A 17,933-nucleotide genomic window follows, 5' to 3' on the forward strand; every position below is an offset into this window, starting at 1 on the left:
ATCAAACCTGTATTTGTCACAAGTAATGTTAAATGGAGTTGGTAATTCTGGCTTGCATGCAAATTTAAAGTACCACCATTACTAAAAATTGTAACATTTAAAATACATGTACACATACTTAAGTACATTTTTCCTAAAGCATTATAAATTACAGATGTTGACCAGTCCTCTGGCAATTCTCAGCATTTCCTTTATTCATTACAAAAGCAATGTATAAAAAGCATTTATACAAGGATGCCAGCCTCCCTACTCGCTTATTTCAGTAGCTGGACTAAGCAAATACTGTTAATGCTTATGAAAATAGACACACAAAAAAAAAAACCACACTAAGAACCCGCCCAATGACTACTCCAAACCTATAGTACATATAAGCAATGTAGAAATAAAACAGATTTGTAGTTTACATTTGTACAAATGTGCATTTACATGTATACATACACTTACATTTGAAAAATTGTACAAATTTTTACAGTGCCAACCCTTTAAAAAGGGATCTGAGCAGCTCCAGCTTTCAAATAGCTTCTCTAACATGGCAGCCATTTCAGCTAACTACCACAGCTCTCTTTTCACTGCAGTTATCCAGCCTTGGTGTGAGGCTCAACAAGTCACTTCTCGCTTTGAAGTACAATCTACCCTCATCCTCCCACTTCCCTAATGCTTAAAGAGACTAAAGAAGGTATAAGAACTAATAGGATAGAAGAAATGAGGCTGCAATTTTTGTTAAAGTGCTCTGGATTACTGCAGCCTTTTCTAGTTGCACTGTCTCTGTAATATATCCAGTGGCGTCCCTACCATAGGGCGCAGGGGGGCGTGGCGCACCGGGTGACAGACACCCAGGGGGGGTGTCACCACGACTCCTCACAGCAGGAGGGTGAAAGCAGAGCTAGAAGGAGGGGCTGTGGGGGCAGCAGTGGGGAGGGGGGGGGAAATATTCCCCCCCTCCCTCACCTGGGACCCCTCCTTCTGCCTCTCTCCCCCTCCAATCCATAACTAACTGTCGGGAAGTGCAGGGGCGGCCGGAGGCGTGCTGAGAATTACTCACCTAATTTCCGCGTTCCAAGCGTAGAGCGCAGCGTCATGTCGTCACAGGTCTGTCTTCAACACCGCCAACTGTGCTTCCGCTAATCAGGAATCACAGTGGGCGGTGTTGAAGACAGACCTGTGACGACATGACGCTGTGCTCCACGCTTGGAACGTGGAAATTAGGTGAGTAATTCTCAGCACGCCTCCGGCCGCCCCTGCACTTCCCGACAATTAGCTATTGAGCGCGAGAGAAGCAGAAGGAGGGGTACCAGGTGAGGGAGGGGGGGGGGATATTTCCCCCCTCCCCACCGCTGCCCCCACTGCCCCTCCTAGCGCTGCTTTCACCCTCCTGGGGGCAACTATACTAGCTATACTGGGGGCAACTATACTAGCTATACTTACTGGGGGCAACTATACTGGCTGGGGGCAACTATACTAGCTATACTGGCAACTATACTAGCTATACTTACTGGGGGCAACTATACTAGCTATACTGGCTGGGGGCTACTATACTGGCAGGGGCTCCTATACTAGCTATACTGGCGGGGGCAACTATACTAGCTATACTGGCTGGGGGCAACTATACTAGCTATACTTACTGGGGGCAACTATACTAGCTATACTTACTGGGGGCAACTATACTAGCTATACTTACTGGGGGCAACTATACTAGCTATACTGGGGGCAACTATGCTAGCTATACTGGTGGTCACTATGCTAGCTATACTGGTGACCATTATACTACCTATACTGGGGCCCACTAGACTAGCTATACTGGGGACTACTATACCTACACTGGCTCCTGGCGCTACCTAAACTAGGGGGCACCTCTCACTACCTAAACTATCTAGGCCAACCTGCCCAGAATCACTGGCAAAAAGGCCACAGCATCACCCCCAGTCAGGCCAGCATTTACTTCAACCAGCCAGGCACAGCATCACCGCCAGCCAGGCACAGCCACAACATCATGACCAGGCCTTTCAGTCCACACATCATCCCCAATCCAGCCAAAAACAGTATTAGCAGCCAGTAGAGGAGAATTCAGAAGCCAGGTGAGGTGTCTACCATAATAAAGGGGCATTCTGCCCATTTATGTGAAATGCTGTCTATTTATGTGCCTTATGACTGCTGAATTTGTCTTGTTGGTGGCCTCATGATTGCTAACTGTTAGACTATGGGAAAAGCTGAATCATAATCATAAGACAATAGTCTTAAACCTACTTTAGCTTTTTAAAACAGAAAATTAAAACTGGGGGAAGGGGGTTTCTAAAACAATACATTTTTCAGGAGTAGGATGGATGAAATGGTTTATCTTCACAGTTTATTTTCAACTTGGATTTTCCATAATGTTCACGTATGAGTTAAAATGTTTGTATTTAGTTTAAATTGCTGTTGGCGCTTTGCGATAGATAAGTGACTTTTGGGTTGCAGTTTGAGCACTCTGCCTCCAAAAGGTTCGCCACCACTGTCCTAATCTAATGTCCCACCATTGCTAAGTTCATGTAAATTTGTCTCCACCTGTGACCACACCCACATTTTGATCCATGACCACACCCATTTTTCAGCACAGTCGCACAATGTATCCACATTTTTTGGCTAAGCGCGCCACACGTTGTCTTCCTGATTTGGGGGGGGGGGGGTCCTGTGGATAATCACCCCCGGGTGCCAAATACCCTAGGTACGCCACTGAATATATCTAATCTTTTTTGTCAAGCTGTCAACCCAGAGAGGAATGCACTGCCTCTGCTGTGATAGGGAGAAGTTATACACACCTCCTGCAGGCTCTGTGTGTGCTTTGTTTATCCCTCAGACTGTTCTCTACTCTCAATTTCAGCTTGTCACAGGCCCAGTGCACACCAAAACCGCTAGCAGATCTGCAAAATGCTAGCATTGCTCTGAAATCTCACAAAAACACCTAAGCATGTTTTCTAAACATGCCTAGCGTTTGTAGCAGATGTCATTGTTACAGTAAAAGCTGTTACTGAACAGTTTCTGTAACAAAACCACTCTGATCTAGCATTTTTCAGAGCGGTCTGCGTTTTTCCTATACTTTGCAGTTTACAGAAGCATTTCTGCCTCAATGTAAACGTGCAGGAGGCACGTTTGCGGTTTGCTAAAAACCTCAAACCGCTGGTGTGCACCATCCCATTGAAATACATTAGCCAAGCATTTCAACAGGTAGATGCGGTTGGCGGATCGCTGCTAAAACCGGTTGGTGTGCACTGGGTCTAAGTGAGGGAGCTGCTCACGCTAAGAAACTGAGAATCCCTAACTGGAGTGCAGATAATTCCCTATGTAATAAAAACTTGTTATATTCTGTATCATGAGATACACAGACATCACTTCCTGGTTAGCAGCCATGTTTTGTTTGTTAAAGAGGAACTGTAACGACAAAACGGCCCCTGGGGGGTACTCACCTCGGGTGGGGGAAGCCTCAGGATCCTAATGAGGCTTCCCACGCCGTCCTGCATCCCTCGGGGGTCTCGCTGTAGCCCTCCGTACAGCGGTGACGCAATATTTACCTTCCTGGCTCCTGCGCAGGCGCTCTGATGGCTGTCAGCGCCGAAGTAGGCGGAAATACCCGATCGCCGTCGGGTCTGCTCTACTGCGCAGGCGCAAGTTTCCGGCGCCTGCGCAGTAGAGCGGACCCGACGGAGATCGGGTATTTCCGTGCCGAAAGTCGCCACAGCGCCCCCGCTGGAGCCAGCAAAGGTAAATATTGAACTGACAGTCGGCACAATCGCCGGCTGTTCGGAGGGCTGCAGCGAGACCCCCGTGGGACAGAGGACGGCGTGGGAAGCCTCATTAGGATCCCGAGGCTTCCCCCACCCGAGGTGAGTACCCCCCAGGGGATGTTTTTCATCTTACAGAGTTTCTTTAACACTGCCTAACAGGAGATTAAGCCAGGATTGCAGCAAAAATGGCAAAGAGGGATCCAGGAGATAAGTGATTCCATCAGTATTTTTTATTGTACAAATTGTACAATACAGATTCTTATTAATGAGTTTGACTTAAAGAGAACCAGAGACGAAGCACCCTCATGTATTTTATTACATTTATCAGTGGGAACATGACAGTAAACACCTACCCTGCTTTTAGTTTTATTGTTCTCAGTCTAATCTGTTATCAACTGTGATAAGAATCCACCGACTATTCAGTCGAGGTTTGACCTGGAATCATTATAGCTGAGTCACTCTTCTGTGGAGTGTTTTCAAGCCCAAGCCTTCCCCCTCCTGGCTCAAATTTCATGCTTTACATACTGAGAGCTGTGAGGATATGGGAGGGGCTGATGCTGCAGGAAAAATCTCTGTCTAACAGACAAGTGTGGCTGTGTGATCTGTGTGCTCTGTCTGTGCAGCCAGTCATCATTATTATCTACTGTATGCAGTTTCATTCCTATGAGAGACACTTCCTACAGGCAGCCACACAGCGTGCCAGAATATGAAGTTGAAAAACACAGATGAAAGGCTACAGCAGCCCTTCTTGTCTATAGTCTCATATAGCCTATACAGCACATCCAGAACACCTCATAACCTGGAACAGAAGGAATATGAGCCGGCGGCCATATTGGATATTTCCTGGAGCAATAATGCATAAAAAGTACTCAAAAAGGCACACCAGAGTGGCAAAATGATCGGGTAGAGCATTTATTCTTTACAAGCTATCAACTGATATGTTTATTTTGTGTGAATCGTTCATCTCTGGTTCCCTTTAAGGACTTTGAATTTTAGCTTGTGATCATTTATCAGCCTTCCATTTTCTGTAGCTTATACCGACCGCTCAGCCGGTAAAATTATGGTCCTTAAATTTTAACCCTTAAAATGTAAATTAATAATGAACTGTATTTTAATTTCCTATCCAGCTGACCTGGGAGCTAAAAATGATGCTCAGTTCCTTTAATGCACTGGGTGAGTCAGTCAATAGGATAGGCTTTTATTGGCCCAATTCCAAGTTATTTATAATTTGCTGAGCCAGAATTTAGAACATCTCATCAATTGGGATAAAATCAACGACATGTACATTATCTGCACAAATTTGGTAATATTTGCATCTTTGTGTATATTCAAGTGTATCCCACTTTGTATTGGTCTTTCACATGGAATTTCAATAAAATTCATTCATGGTTGTGGCAGTAATCTGACAAAATGTCAAAAACTTTAAGGGGGCCAAATACTTTTGCAAACCACTGTATACTATTGAGGTAAATAGATAGCAATCTAATGTTCAATTTATACCGGGTCTACCAACTTACTCCAGTAGATAAACAATTGTGCATCTTTTCCACCCAGAGGAGATAGATAGAGATAGAACTAAGGTAAAGGTTTTAATATTTTGGCTTTGTAAGGGAAACTTCCCATTTGGAGTAAAGGAATATAACTGGAAATCATTCTACCCACAGCCAAGGCCAAACATATCCTTTTTCATCTAGTAGGCCAACATTCCTTTTGCACCTGTTCTGTACATTGCAAGTATAATCCAAGGGTTATGGTTACTAACATTTGGTAACATTTACATGCACAAACTGCACATGTAAATATTACAATGCATTACACAATTGCATACCTCATGCTTGCTGTGTACATCTAACATTTCTTCTATAAATGTACACTATATGCATGACAAGTCCCATCCTTCATTTTGTGTTTTAATATAGTTCTGGCATGGTTTGTAGCCCTTCACATATAGCATATGTTCAGATCTAACAGAGGAGCTCACAGTCTAATATAGACATCATGCATTCCAAAAAGGACCAGATATGTGCCAACCTCAGACTAAAGCCTATCTAGGCAGGTACTAGTCAATTCAGTTTCTTTGATACTTCCAACACAGGGAATGTGCAAATTCCACGAAGATCCTGTCGTGGCCTAGATTTGGACCTCAGTGGATAGCATTTTTCACATTGCTGCAGACTCATGTCTCCCTATTCAAATTTAAATTATCTTTTCCCATAAATTGCAACCCCCCCCCCCCCCCCCCCTCCATGGCCAGCTGCCCATTGAGTGGCAGGCCAAAAACACCCCCCCTCCCTGGCCAGCTATACACACGAAAAGGATGTGAGGAAGGCTAAATTTCTGTAAACCCAAAAACCTGCACATTTCTAAGGCTTTAGGCCTCTTTCACAGTGGGATGTTGAAAGTCACAAGTTATAAAAAAAAAAATTATAACGTAGACTAAATGCACAGCAATACAAAGTCTGTGCAACATTCACAGTGCACACGTGTGTAACGTGTAGCAATATTTAGAAAGTGCTGCATGCTGTGCATTTAGCAATACATTTGCTGTGTTGTGTTACATTTAAAAAAACCTTACTGAACATGTGCAACGCATGCGCCGTTTTTGTTCCATCAGTATGTGACGAAAATGGTGCACCAAGAGCCAATGCAGTGCAGAACAGCCAATTTCATAACCCATATGCGCTGCGTTAGGGGCACGTTGTGCAACTTTAACGTCGCATCAAACGCAACGTCCCACTGTGAAAGAGCCCTTAACATCTAAAGACAAGCAAAGCAACTCAGAGCATGCAGAAGTTTGCAGATGAGTACATGTCACATATAGAGCTAATACTAAGGTGAAGATCTACAGTCTTTACCTGCAATGGAAACCTGCGCTATTATAAATGCAGAAATGGTTACATCTGCATGCACAGCATCAGTCCAATCAGGTCCAGGCAGCTCACTCCTGCACATTAGCATGGTCCCAATCGGGCTCTGCTTTTCTGCTGAAGCCTGAGCACAGACTTCAAGTCCTTGTTTTGTGGAGTGAGACAGTGTTGAACAGGCAAATAACGGGTGTGGGTATAGCCTCTGGAAAATCCAAAGGCTTCCCATCTCCTGAGGCAAAATACCCATTAGGGGCACTTTTTCCTACAAGTACACAGGATGAAGAAAAAAAAAAAAAAAAAAAAAAAAGAAAATTTAGTAAAACAGGTAGCCTCCAATTTACTGTAGCAAGTAGACCTTTCCATTGCCATTCTGCCCTGGCTGCTGTACTGTTTTTTTCAGTTTTTAGAAAGTACCAGTTGCAAGTCACATGACCCCCCAGTGCCTGGAGTTGCAAGTTAGGTGGTAGCATGTTAGTGAAGGTTATATTGTAGTAAAGGTTATATTATTCAAAGTGCTTACTTTTACTACAAGTATTAAAGAGACTCTGTAACAAATTTTTCAGCCTTAGTTCTTCTATCCTATAATTTCCTATGCCTGTTCTAATCTGCTCTGGCTTACTGCAGTCTTTCCTAACTGCACTGTCTCTGTAATAAATCAATGTATCTTTCCTCTGTCCTGTTTGTCGGGCTAAAGCTTGATTGTGTGGAATGTGCAGGGCTGCTTGTGATTGGTAGAAGCGATACACACCCTCTGCAGGCCCCCTGCATACTCTGAATGACTCATACACTATGCTTAGCTGAGCCTATTAGAAGCTGGTTAGTTTGTTTGTAAACACTGCCTAAAACTGTTAATTACAAGCCAGGATTGCAGCAGAGAGTGGCAGAAACAGCACAGAGGGGCACAGGAGAAAATAAGGAATAGAATGGTATGCTTTTTATTGTAAGAATATTAGAGTACAGATTCTCTTTAAGTTAGATGTCGACTGCTTGGAAAACTATTAAGGTAGCTAGGCTGTTGGTTGGAGTAGGTAGATTAGGGGCTTGATTCACAAAGCCGTGCTAACTGTTTAGCACAGGAGTGCTAAACAGTTAGCACGTGCAGTGCTGTTCGCGGACTTGTGCGCGCGCAAGTCTGCGAACGGCACTTCACATGCTAACTGTTTAGCACTCCCGTGCTAAACAGTTAGCACGGCTTTGTGAATCAAGCCCTAGTTGCTCTGTATGAGTGATGAAACCTTCTAGAACACACAGATTATCCCGCTATGGTGAACGTCTTTTCTAGCTATAGTGGATAGTCCTTGAGTTAGATAATTCCAAGTTGCAAGATTATGCAAAGTTTGCATGCAAATTGGTCAAGTTACAAGCTGCATACATTTGCAGTCAAGCACTTCTAAAGTTCAATTGTGCCATTCTCAGAGTCTGCATGGTATTATGTCACTTTTGCATTTCATTGACCATCCCATCATACTACTGTGCACTGAATTTTTCTCACATAAAATATGCGCTACAAAGTCCAAATGAATATAAGTCTAGGTCTAAGGGTATGTATTCAATTTAGTAATGAAAATTCACATTAGCATGAATGATTGTGAATGGGATCTTTCATTAAATGAAAATTCTCATTTGTATGCAAACATACAGAATGCAAACAGGCTGTCATTTTCAGATTGTGATTTTACACAAGGGAAAAAAAAAAAAAAAAAACACCCAATGCACATTTTTGCAAGCGTTCTCTAGCAAAGAAAAATATATAATTCAGAAAATTGAAAAAAAGCATGAATTTTGAAGTGAAAACAATGCTATAGAGGAAATAGCTATGAGTGACATCAAAAGCTAATAGACTATTCATTTGCGATGTGATTGGGGAAATTATGGATGGCATGCTGCAGATATCTGCAGCACACATTTGATTCCCCTTAGATAGCTGCATCCAGAAGACAACTGGAAGTCAATGTGATCACATCTGGGCAGTTGAAATGGGCCCTTAAAGGGGAACTTCAGCCTAAACATACTGTCATTAAGTTACGTTATGTTAATTAAACTAGGTACTATAATCTTACCCACCCCGTTTTAAAAGTTAAAGGTTTGTGATTTCATGGGGCAGCCATCTTTTTTGTTGAGAGGTGACAGGGAGCATGACCGTGCCAACTGTCCTGTGTCATTATCACACCTCTGAGCTGCGCATGCTAGGAAAAAAAAAAAAAAAAAAAAAAAAAAAAAAAAAAAAGCAGCAGAAGAACAGAAATCACATACTTTGCACAGCATCAGAGGAAAAGTGCCAGGGCAGTTTTCTTCTGTGCAGCTAAACATGAGGCTTGGGTAAGAAAAAAAAAAATCTGATGCTGTGAAACTCCAATCCTTTAACAGTGCTGCCAAGTAGCTTTTTAGTCTGGAGGTTCACTTTAAAAGCAAAACCGAGGTGTGTATTTATACTCCTACTTATACCATGGTTAAATCTAAAACCTTCAATCTAGTTTACAAACTAGATTGATTATTATCTAACAACATTTACAAAAATTTTACTCTCTAATCAGTGGCAGCCTATTAAGTGTCCTGCAGTTAGGAGATGCAATACATTTGACATTTTTCTGCTACCCTCAGAAGGAGTATTCTGCCAGGAAAAAAAAAAAAAAATAATAATTCAGGCAGCAAAGCTGGTTAATAAGTTTTACACAGTACAGATGCAGGTTTATATCATGCAACCTGACATTGGTAGGTGCAATTTCCAGTACAAAAAAAAAATAATTCAAAAGATTAGTTAAAACAGGTGTAAAATAAAGTCACACCCATAATGTTCATTTGCTAATATTTTATTAGAAACTGCTAGCAGATTAAACACTTTAGATTATGCAGATAAATATAGTCATCTGGCTATAGCAGAATTTTACTAGGCGAGACCTCTGGTATGCTTTTAATGCTGTGACATAAGGTTTCTGGAAAGATCTCAACTGGCAGCATTCCTTTAACATTGAACAGCTTGTTAGGGAAGAGGTCCACATAAACAGCTCTCCGGCCAGCTCGGTAAGGGCAGAGGTGTAGTTCGATGGTCCATTTCTGTTTACTTTGTAGATATGGAATGCTGCAATTAAGACAAGACAGACAATTACTAGATAAGTGGTTTGCGGGCATGCTTCCAGCAAGTACCATAGTCATGTTTTATGTCCTCAAAAATGCCAAAAACTATTTTGCCCAACGAGTATTTTTCAATGGTGGTTATGTAAATTTGACATTGGAGGATTAGATATCTTGATGGCCTCCATTGCCCATAGACTCAAACACAAAAAGCTCCAAAGTTTAGCATTTCTCCAGGCCATACTTAAGCTATTACAATAGTCACTTGCTCTGACTGGCCCTGTATTTTCTACTGCAGTTTTTAAGTTGGACCTTTCTGGGTCCAACTTCCCTTTCAACATTACTGGCTCTTCTATACTAGATTCCACCTCAACCACAGTGGCCAATCATCCCTCCACAGCATGTTACCTATAGCCACACAGTTTTAGCCTAGTGTCAGGCACCCTTAAGCCATTGTAGGCAAGCCTGGCACCTGTCATTTTTTCCCAGATACACAGTACATGCAATTGTAGCCATTTAACCAGATGTAGTACAGACCGATTTCCAAGAAGGACAAAACCCCTTAGGCTACCACATTTTGAAAATGAACAAGGTTTACAAATATTTTGTGCTTTTCTAGTCATGCTGCAATCACAATGGCCTCAATTCACTAAGCTTATCTCCTGTCTTTAATAAACTCTTCTAGAGTTTTTACCATGGTGATAAGGCATGTAGTATTCAGGAAACATTTTACCTCAGGCAAACCTAAAGTTAACTAGTCTTTAAGTTAACTCTTTAATCCTTAAAATAACTCCAGAGTTAAAGACAGGCTGTTCATTAACTGCGTGTGAAAATAACTATGGAGGTAACGTAACTACAGAGGAGGTAAATTAACTACAGAAGAGGTAACATAAGGAATGAAGAGATAAGATAACTCCTACTGTGCGGAGGTAAGTTTTCTCTTGCCTTATCTCCAGCATGAGGTTAGTGAATTGAGGCCAATGTATACTGCAGGATTCCCAATAAGTCAGGTGATAAACCATGCAGAAGTATGGTAGTTAAGTTTTGGGATTTGTGGTCACTCACAACTTAGCATGTATTCCACAGCATTTATTGAAACCAGGTGCATCAGCTGCAAGTATAGCACAGCTGACAAGGGAATTAAGAGCTATTGAATATTGCTATACACATTCACGAGTGAATTGTGCATTTATGCCCAGTGCATTACTCTGTTTTTTAGATTTTCCTATGGGCTCTTTTCCACTATGAAACCCAACTGCATTTCAATTTCTACCATGAGACTGCGATTTAGCTACCATACTCAGAGCTCAAACACATACACATTGTGGCAGGACGACGATTGCACTTGGACCAAAAATCATGACAATCATAGCGGACTACTGGAAATTGCTGCCGTTTCCATTAGTTTAATGTACTTTGTGATCCATTAGCAATCAGAATCAAAAATCGCAGGGTAGCATAAAAAGGCCCATCACCTCCACCTTTATAAACCAGCACCAAGATGCCTCAAAATTACAAAAGTACTGCAGACAGGGCCAGGGAAACCAGCAGTGTTTGTGGACAAGTCTACATTGTCTGCCCCAGTTTTAGCCAACAGCATTGTCTGCCCCAGTTTTAGCCAACAGCATTGTCTGCCCCAGTTTTAGCCAACAGCAGCTGTCTGTTGACAATAGGGAATTGCACGCATTGTGAGAAAAAGCAACAGCGCTGGCATTTGTCACCCACAGCAGAAAACTGGCTGCGATTTTTGCAAGTGTGACCCCTGCTTAGAGTTGTGAAACTTTCACCCATTGGGTGATACATTACCAAATACATAATTAACTTTGATTTTAGTACCCCAATTTTAAATGGGTCTTAAAGTATTGTCTGTCCTAAGAGCTGAATAACCATATTGCACAATTACCTATCGGGGCTGGATTTTAACACCCCCCCCCCCCCCCCCATGAAAATATTCTAAGATGGATAGCTCAAATCCTTGCCTCAAGTCAACTGTCCTTAAAATACTACACTCAGGTCACTAAGAATGAGACAGTGATTAGAGACAAGGATTGCAGGGCAAGTGCCTGAGGTCAGTGATAGACAGATTGGACTACAAGCTCCTGAGGTCCATGATCTGAGGGGCGCACCTCTCCCACATAAGGTGCCTATAAGCACATTCCTATGGTGCCTTATGGAAAATCCAGACCTGGCTCCTATAAACATCTTTTGCTGAGAAATTGATAACCAGCTTTACAATGTCATTGCAGAGAAGCTTTGAGTCCTTAACCCTTACAGTAAGAAAATGAACATAATCCAATTCTGTTTAGAACTAGGCTTTGAACAGGTTTCTCATGTTACAGAAGACTTATGGTACCCCTCCAATGTACTTCCCAGAGGTATCAGCTAGCCTTGGAGTAGAGCTCAAACTGCTAGCCAGCCCTCTTGATGCCTCTACATTTGTTTCAAAGAGTTCCAACACCAGTTCTAAGGCCAAACCAACAGTTTGCCTACAAAATGTGTACCAACATTCACAGGTGGGGTAGTCTCCTCTGTTGAGACCTATAGCTTTGTGATTTTCAAAAAACATGGTGTTTGAAAGCAATGTTGACTGAGTTAAGCACTGTTCCAGCTCACGCTGGGATCCATTTAGTCACACCACTTAGCTTGATTGGGTTTTCAGACAGCCCAGTACTGTATATTCAGGGCAATGCAACAAGTCAATTTTTCACATACATCAGAAGGGTCCATGCAATGGTTTGCCGTTGACCTATTTTCCCACTTACTGAATACTTATTGGGTGTCTTGTTAGTCCACTTCCTTCCACAGTCACATCAATGTTCTCAAGAGCCTTAGGAAGGGGATTGATGAATGAAAGTCCTATAGATAAAATCTCATTGATCCATCCTTTAGGCTCTGCCTGTAAAATTAAAAAAAAAAAGTTTAAATGAATAAAAAGTGTAGTGTATAATATCCTGAAAAGAAAAAAGGTTTCAGAATTTTACCGTAATCTCAATGGGTGGAGCCATCAGCATCATCACTTCTTCCACTAGCAGTTTACCCCCTTTACCATCCTCACACAAAGCAACAACTTTGATCATGTTGTCCGTCGTTATGGCCTTCACATACTGATTGTATGTTATGGAGAACGGGATGAGTCTTTCTAGAGAGATAGACAAGACAGTGTGCTAATGAGATCGTACATTTTCTGCCTTAAGTGTTAATTTCCACATCCATTTCTAAATAGGCTTCCATTCCAATGCACAGCCTGATCTTAATGTCAGGCTTTGGCTATCCAATAGAGTCCATCCAGATCATACTGCAGTGCAAATCTGGACAGCATGCTGAAAATTTCTGTGGCTGGGGGTTTTGGGGACAGGCAGAAGGGGGTAATGCTGCAAATCTATATGGTGGAAACCAAAAAGGACAATCTTGAAACGTTTACAATACATACAATGCAAATCTGAGCGAGTAAAATGCACTATAACATTTTTAGGGCCCTTTTCCACTAGTGCTGAACCTTTGAAAGAAAGAAATCTGCAGCCTTTTCCCACAGTTAGGAGCACAAGGAAATGTTGCCCCTTTTCAATGGCTTTAAAGTTAACAGGTTGTTTTGGAGGGACTTCGTACATGGGCCATATTATAAACAAGCTTTATTAGGATAGCTGCAATTTTCAAAATTATATACCAGTGATGTTTAACCTTGACACTCCAGCTGTGAGTGACAAAACTACAAATCCCATCATGCCTCTGACATCTATAAGCATAACTGGGAGGCAGAGTAGTGCAATTCCTCTTGGGTCTTGTAGTTTCACCACAGCTGGAGAGCCAAGGTTAGCCATCACTGTTCTATACTCTGCATTAGGGATGGTCAGTGAGATGCATAAAACGTGAATCCACTCAAAATTAGCATCTTGGAATTAGTACAAAGTGGTGATGGGACAGTGAGATGCTGTTTGGAGGGACAGTGAAGAGTGAAGACTGTTGAACCATTGGAATGTTGGTTTTCATGGCATTTTTCAAACCCTGAATCGAACCTGCATCCAAGCACTTCTGGAGTTCCAACTCAGGACCAAGTTACTGCCCATGCACCACCTGCAGTTTCTCAGCCTATGCCACACTTAGGCCTCAATTCACGGAGCATTATCAAACATTTAACACTTTAACATTTGATAATTTACCTCATGGGTAAAAATCTAATTTTAAATTCACTAAGGTGTTATAGATTTATCGAATGTTACCGATAAAACGGTCAACAAATATATAACACCTTAGTGAATTCAAAAATGAGAGATTTTACCCATGAGGTAAATTATCAAACGTTTCATAAAGTGTTTGATAAATGTTTGATAATGCTCCGTGAATTGAGGCCTAAGGCTACGTTTCCACGTGTCACGTTTTTGATGCAAAAATCGTGGCAACAAATCAGCATGCAGTTGCGGTCTCGTTAGCATGCGGAATCGCTTGTGTTTTGAGATATGCGATTTTAACCATGTCAATGCCTTCAAGCATTGACATGCGTTTCTCTGCATTTTCGCTGAAAAACCCAAGACTAATATGCTTGCGGTTTTCTTATTTAGTTACATTACCAACGATTCGCGTGCAGGTGTGCAGCGTGAGAATTCTGATGGTTCTGCATGACAAACCACAGAATTCCGCACAAGTGGAAACAGTCCCATTATTTTTAATGGGTTATGCGAATCTGTATGCAGATTTGCTGTAGTGGAAACAGACCCTAAAGGCTCATACAGACTATAGTCTTTGGAAAATGAAAGATCAGACCAATCTTACCACCCCTTCATGTAGTATGAGAGCCATACCTTCAGTCTTTTCTATGGAGCGTAACTCCATCAGGGGGGGAGGGGGGAATCTTTGCAAGATGCTGCGCACAGATGTGTACAAACACAAATGATCAGTATCAGCAAAAGATCCATTCCTGAAAATTGCATTCATAGTCTGAGACTTATGCTGGATACACTGTGCGTTCGTGCACTCGATTTTCCCATCGATTCGTTTATTTCCAACATGTCCGATTTGGATTTTGATGGATCGTTAGGTCGATTCGCATGCAAAGTATGCCGAATAGACCTAACGATCCATCGGAATCCAAATCGGACATGTTGGAAACGAATCGACGGGAAAAGAGAGTGCGAACGCACCGTGTGTATCCAGCATAAGATCCTCATACACACCTTATTTAACTGACATTCATCTGCAGATCAGACAATCTTCAGATCTGAAAATCCATCCTGGTGGATCTGAACTGCAGATGAATGTCTGTTAAACAAGGTGTGTATGAGGATCTGCAGATATAGACTATGAATGCATTTTGCAGGAACAGATCTTTTGCAGATACTGATCTTTTGAATGTTTACAGCATCTTTGTGTGCAGCATCTTGCAAATATTTGTCTGATGGGAGTTCAGCTCCATAGAATAGACTGTAGGTATGGCTCTCATACTACATGGAAGGGGGTAAACAGAGCCGGGACAAGGTCCTCCAGCACCCAAGGCTGACACCAAAGTGCGCCCCTCCATCCCTGCCACCCGAGCCATCACACACTGATTGCTATTAGACTAAGAGGCGCCACAGGGCCCACAACCTCCCCAACACTTTAATCTCTAGTTATCTTCCTTGCAGTCACTGCCATGTATCCCCTTTATTTATTTCTGCTTCAAACACAATTAGGAATGACAGCTGAATGAATTCTGCGCCCCCTCCTACACTGCGCCCTGAGGCTGGAGCCTCTCCAGCCTATGCCTCGGCCCTGGGGGTAAAATTGGTCTGTGATCTTTAATTTTCCAAAGACTATGGTCTGATGTGTGCATGAGCCTTAACAGTCCAAGTGAACCTGTGTCCCAGTACAGCTCAGATAGGTTCACATTAGGCAGTTTGGCAAGATTTCATATGCAGATCTTCAGAGATACTCAATCCTAAGTAGTAGGGCCAGAAAGAAAAAAAAAAAAAACCTATGCAGGCATACCTTCCTTAGGACCCAGCACAACAGATTGGGCGTTCTGCAGAATTCTTTTCACCAGGGCATTCGTATGAACAATGGCAGTGGCTGTCATCTTGACCTGTAGACACAACTTCTCTGTACTTGCACTTTTGAGAGTTAGGTTGAAGATTAAATCCATACCAACATATTGGTCACAGCTCTGTGCAACTGTACCCTCAAGATGCATTTGAGGTAGTTCTACATCAGTAGCAGGTAGGATATGAACATCTGGCAACAGTGTGCTCAGCTTAGACTTTGCCTTTATAGCAACTTCCTTCTCTTTTGCAGTTCCTGGGGAAAAAAAAAAAAAAAAAGTAATCAGTGATGTTTGAATTTTTTTCTCCTCTGGTCTGGTGTATGAAGACAGGGGATGTACTGTATATTCCAGTGTATAAGACGACCCCCAACTTTGACTCTTGGACATTTGTATATTGTACGTACTGGTGCTATACTGTATAAACAGGTACAGATACTGGTGGTGTACTGTATGTGGTATCCAGTATCCAACCATGGCAAGTGATGTACCTTACCAGGTATTGGCTGGTTGTATACAAAGCCTTCCTAGTGAGGTACCCCCTCACCTCATCAGGACTGCATCAAGTCACTAGAGTTGGGCCGAACCTCCGATTTTAGGTTCGCGAACCGGGTTCGCGAACTTTCGCGGAACGTTCGGTTCGCGTTAAAGTTCGCGAACCGCAATAGACTTCAATGGGGATGCGAACTTTGAAAAAAAAAATTATGCTGGCCACAAAAGTGATGGAAAAGATGTTTCAAGGGGTCTAACACCTGGAGGGGGGCATGGCGGAGTGGGATACACGCCAAAAGTCCCCGGGAAAAATCTGGATTTGACGCAAAGCAGCGTTTTAAGGGCAGAAATCACATTGAATGCTAAATGACAGGCCTAAAGTGCTTTAAAACATCTTGCATGTGTATACATCAATCAGGTAGTGTAATTAAGGTACTGCTTCACACTGACACACCAAACTCACCGTGTAACGCACCGCAAACAGCTGTTTGTACTAGTGACGGCCGTGCTGGACTGGTGCGCACCATGGCGAGAGTGCAGGTTTTTGTGGCTTTACAGCCCATATGGTCGGCCTGGCTGATGTAGCTGAATGACAGAACAGTGACTGTCCAGCTGATCAAATTTGGTCTGACCACAATGAAGCAACGACCTTATTATCTTTTGTGTGCCCCGAGACACTCATCTAGGCGCCGGTCATTGCTTCATTGTGATACGCAAGCCCCTTCACCACGGCAAGGTAATGATCACGAAGGGGAATGGGCGCATGTACATGCCTTTTCTTTTGTTGTTGCAGCTGCCCTCAGTGCAGCCAGAAAAATTAGGCAGTCATGTACACGCACCATAAAAATTATTACAGCGGCCGCTGCTAGCAGCGGCCTAAAAAAATTCAGCAATCCGCCTGGAGTCCCGGACCCTGTTGGTGGTGGCGGAGAAGGTAGTGAAGCGGCCTGCAGGCAGACATGCTGTGTGGAGGGACTGGGAGCGACTTAGTCTTTTTGGGGCAGGCCAGGCAGCCAGTCACACGGCGTGCAGGCAGAGATGCTGTGTGTGCGGGGACTGACTTAGTCTTGGGGCGGGCAGCAGCCCTCCGGGATCCATGCCTCATTCATTTTGATAAAGGTGAGGTACTTAACACTTTTGTGACTTAGGCGACTTCTCTTCTCTGTGACAATGCCTCCAGCTGCGCTGAAGGTCCTCTCTGACAGGACGCTTGCGGCAGGGCAGGAGAGAAGTTGGATGGCAAATTGGGACAGCTCTGGCCACAGGTCAAGCCTGCGCACCCAGTAGTTCAAGGGTTCCTCATCGCTGTTCACAGCAGTGTCTACATCCACACTTAAGGCCAGGTAGTCGGCTACCTGCCGGTCGAGGCGTTGGTGGAGGGTGGATCCGGAAGGGCTACGGCGAGGCGTTGGACTAAAGAACGTCCGCATGTCCGACATCACCATGAGATCGCTGGAGCGTCCTGTCTTTGACTGCGTGGACACGGGAGGAGGATTAGTGGCAGTGGTACCTTGCTGGCGTTGTGCCGTCACATCACCCTTAAAGGCATTGTAAAGCATAGTTGACAGCTGGTTCTGCATATGCTGCATCCTTTCCACCTTCCGGTGAGTTGGTAACAGGTCCGCCACTTTGTGCCTGTACCGAGGGTCTAGTAGTGTGGCCACCCAGTACAGCTCATTCCCCTTGAGGTTTTTTATACGGGGATCCCTCAACAGGCAGGACAGCATAAAAGACGAC

The 17,933-nt window shown here is 43.2% G+C and overlaps 1 protein-coding gene across 1 annotated transcript in view; it reads right to left on the reverse strand.

The window, feature by feature from the left end:
• Window positions 1-9,438: 9,438 nt before the first annotated feature.
• The window catches only part of LOC137540992 (protein-glutamine gamma-glutamyltransferase E-like), a 38,467-nt gene continuing 29,972 nt past the window's right edge, over window positions 9,439-17,933 (reverse strand). The window contains exons 11-14 of the mRNA XM_068262149.1: window positions 15,656-15,961; window positions 12,679-12,836; window positions 12,460-12,593; window positions 9,439-9,704 (exon numbers count right to left, since the gene is read on the reverse strand). Coding sequence (XP_068118250.1) covers window positions 9,497-9,704; window positions 12,460-12,593; window positions 12,679-12,836; window positions 15,656-15,961 — 806 coding nt within the window. The 3' untranslated portion in view covers window positions 9,439-9,496. The remainder of the gene's footprint in view (window positions 9,705-12,459; window positions 12,594-12,678; window positions 12,837-15,655; window positions 15,962-17,933) is intronic.

The sequence above is a fragment of the Hyperolius riggenbachi genome, chromosome 12 (genome assembly GCF_040937935.1).
Source record: "Hyperolius riggenbachi isolate aHypRig1 chromosome 12, aHypRig1.pri, whole genome shotgun sequence".
NCBI classification, from domain to species: Eukaryota; Metazoa; Chordata; class Amphibia; order Anura; family Hyperoliidae; genus Hyperolius; species Hyperolius riggenbachi.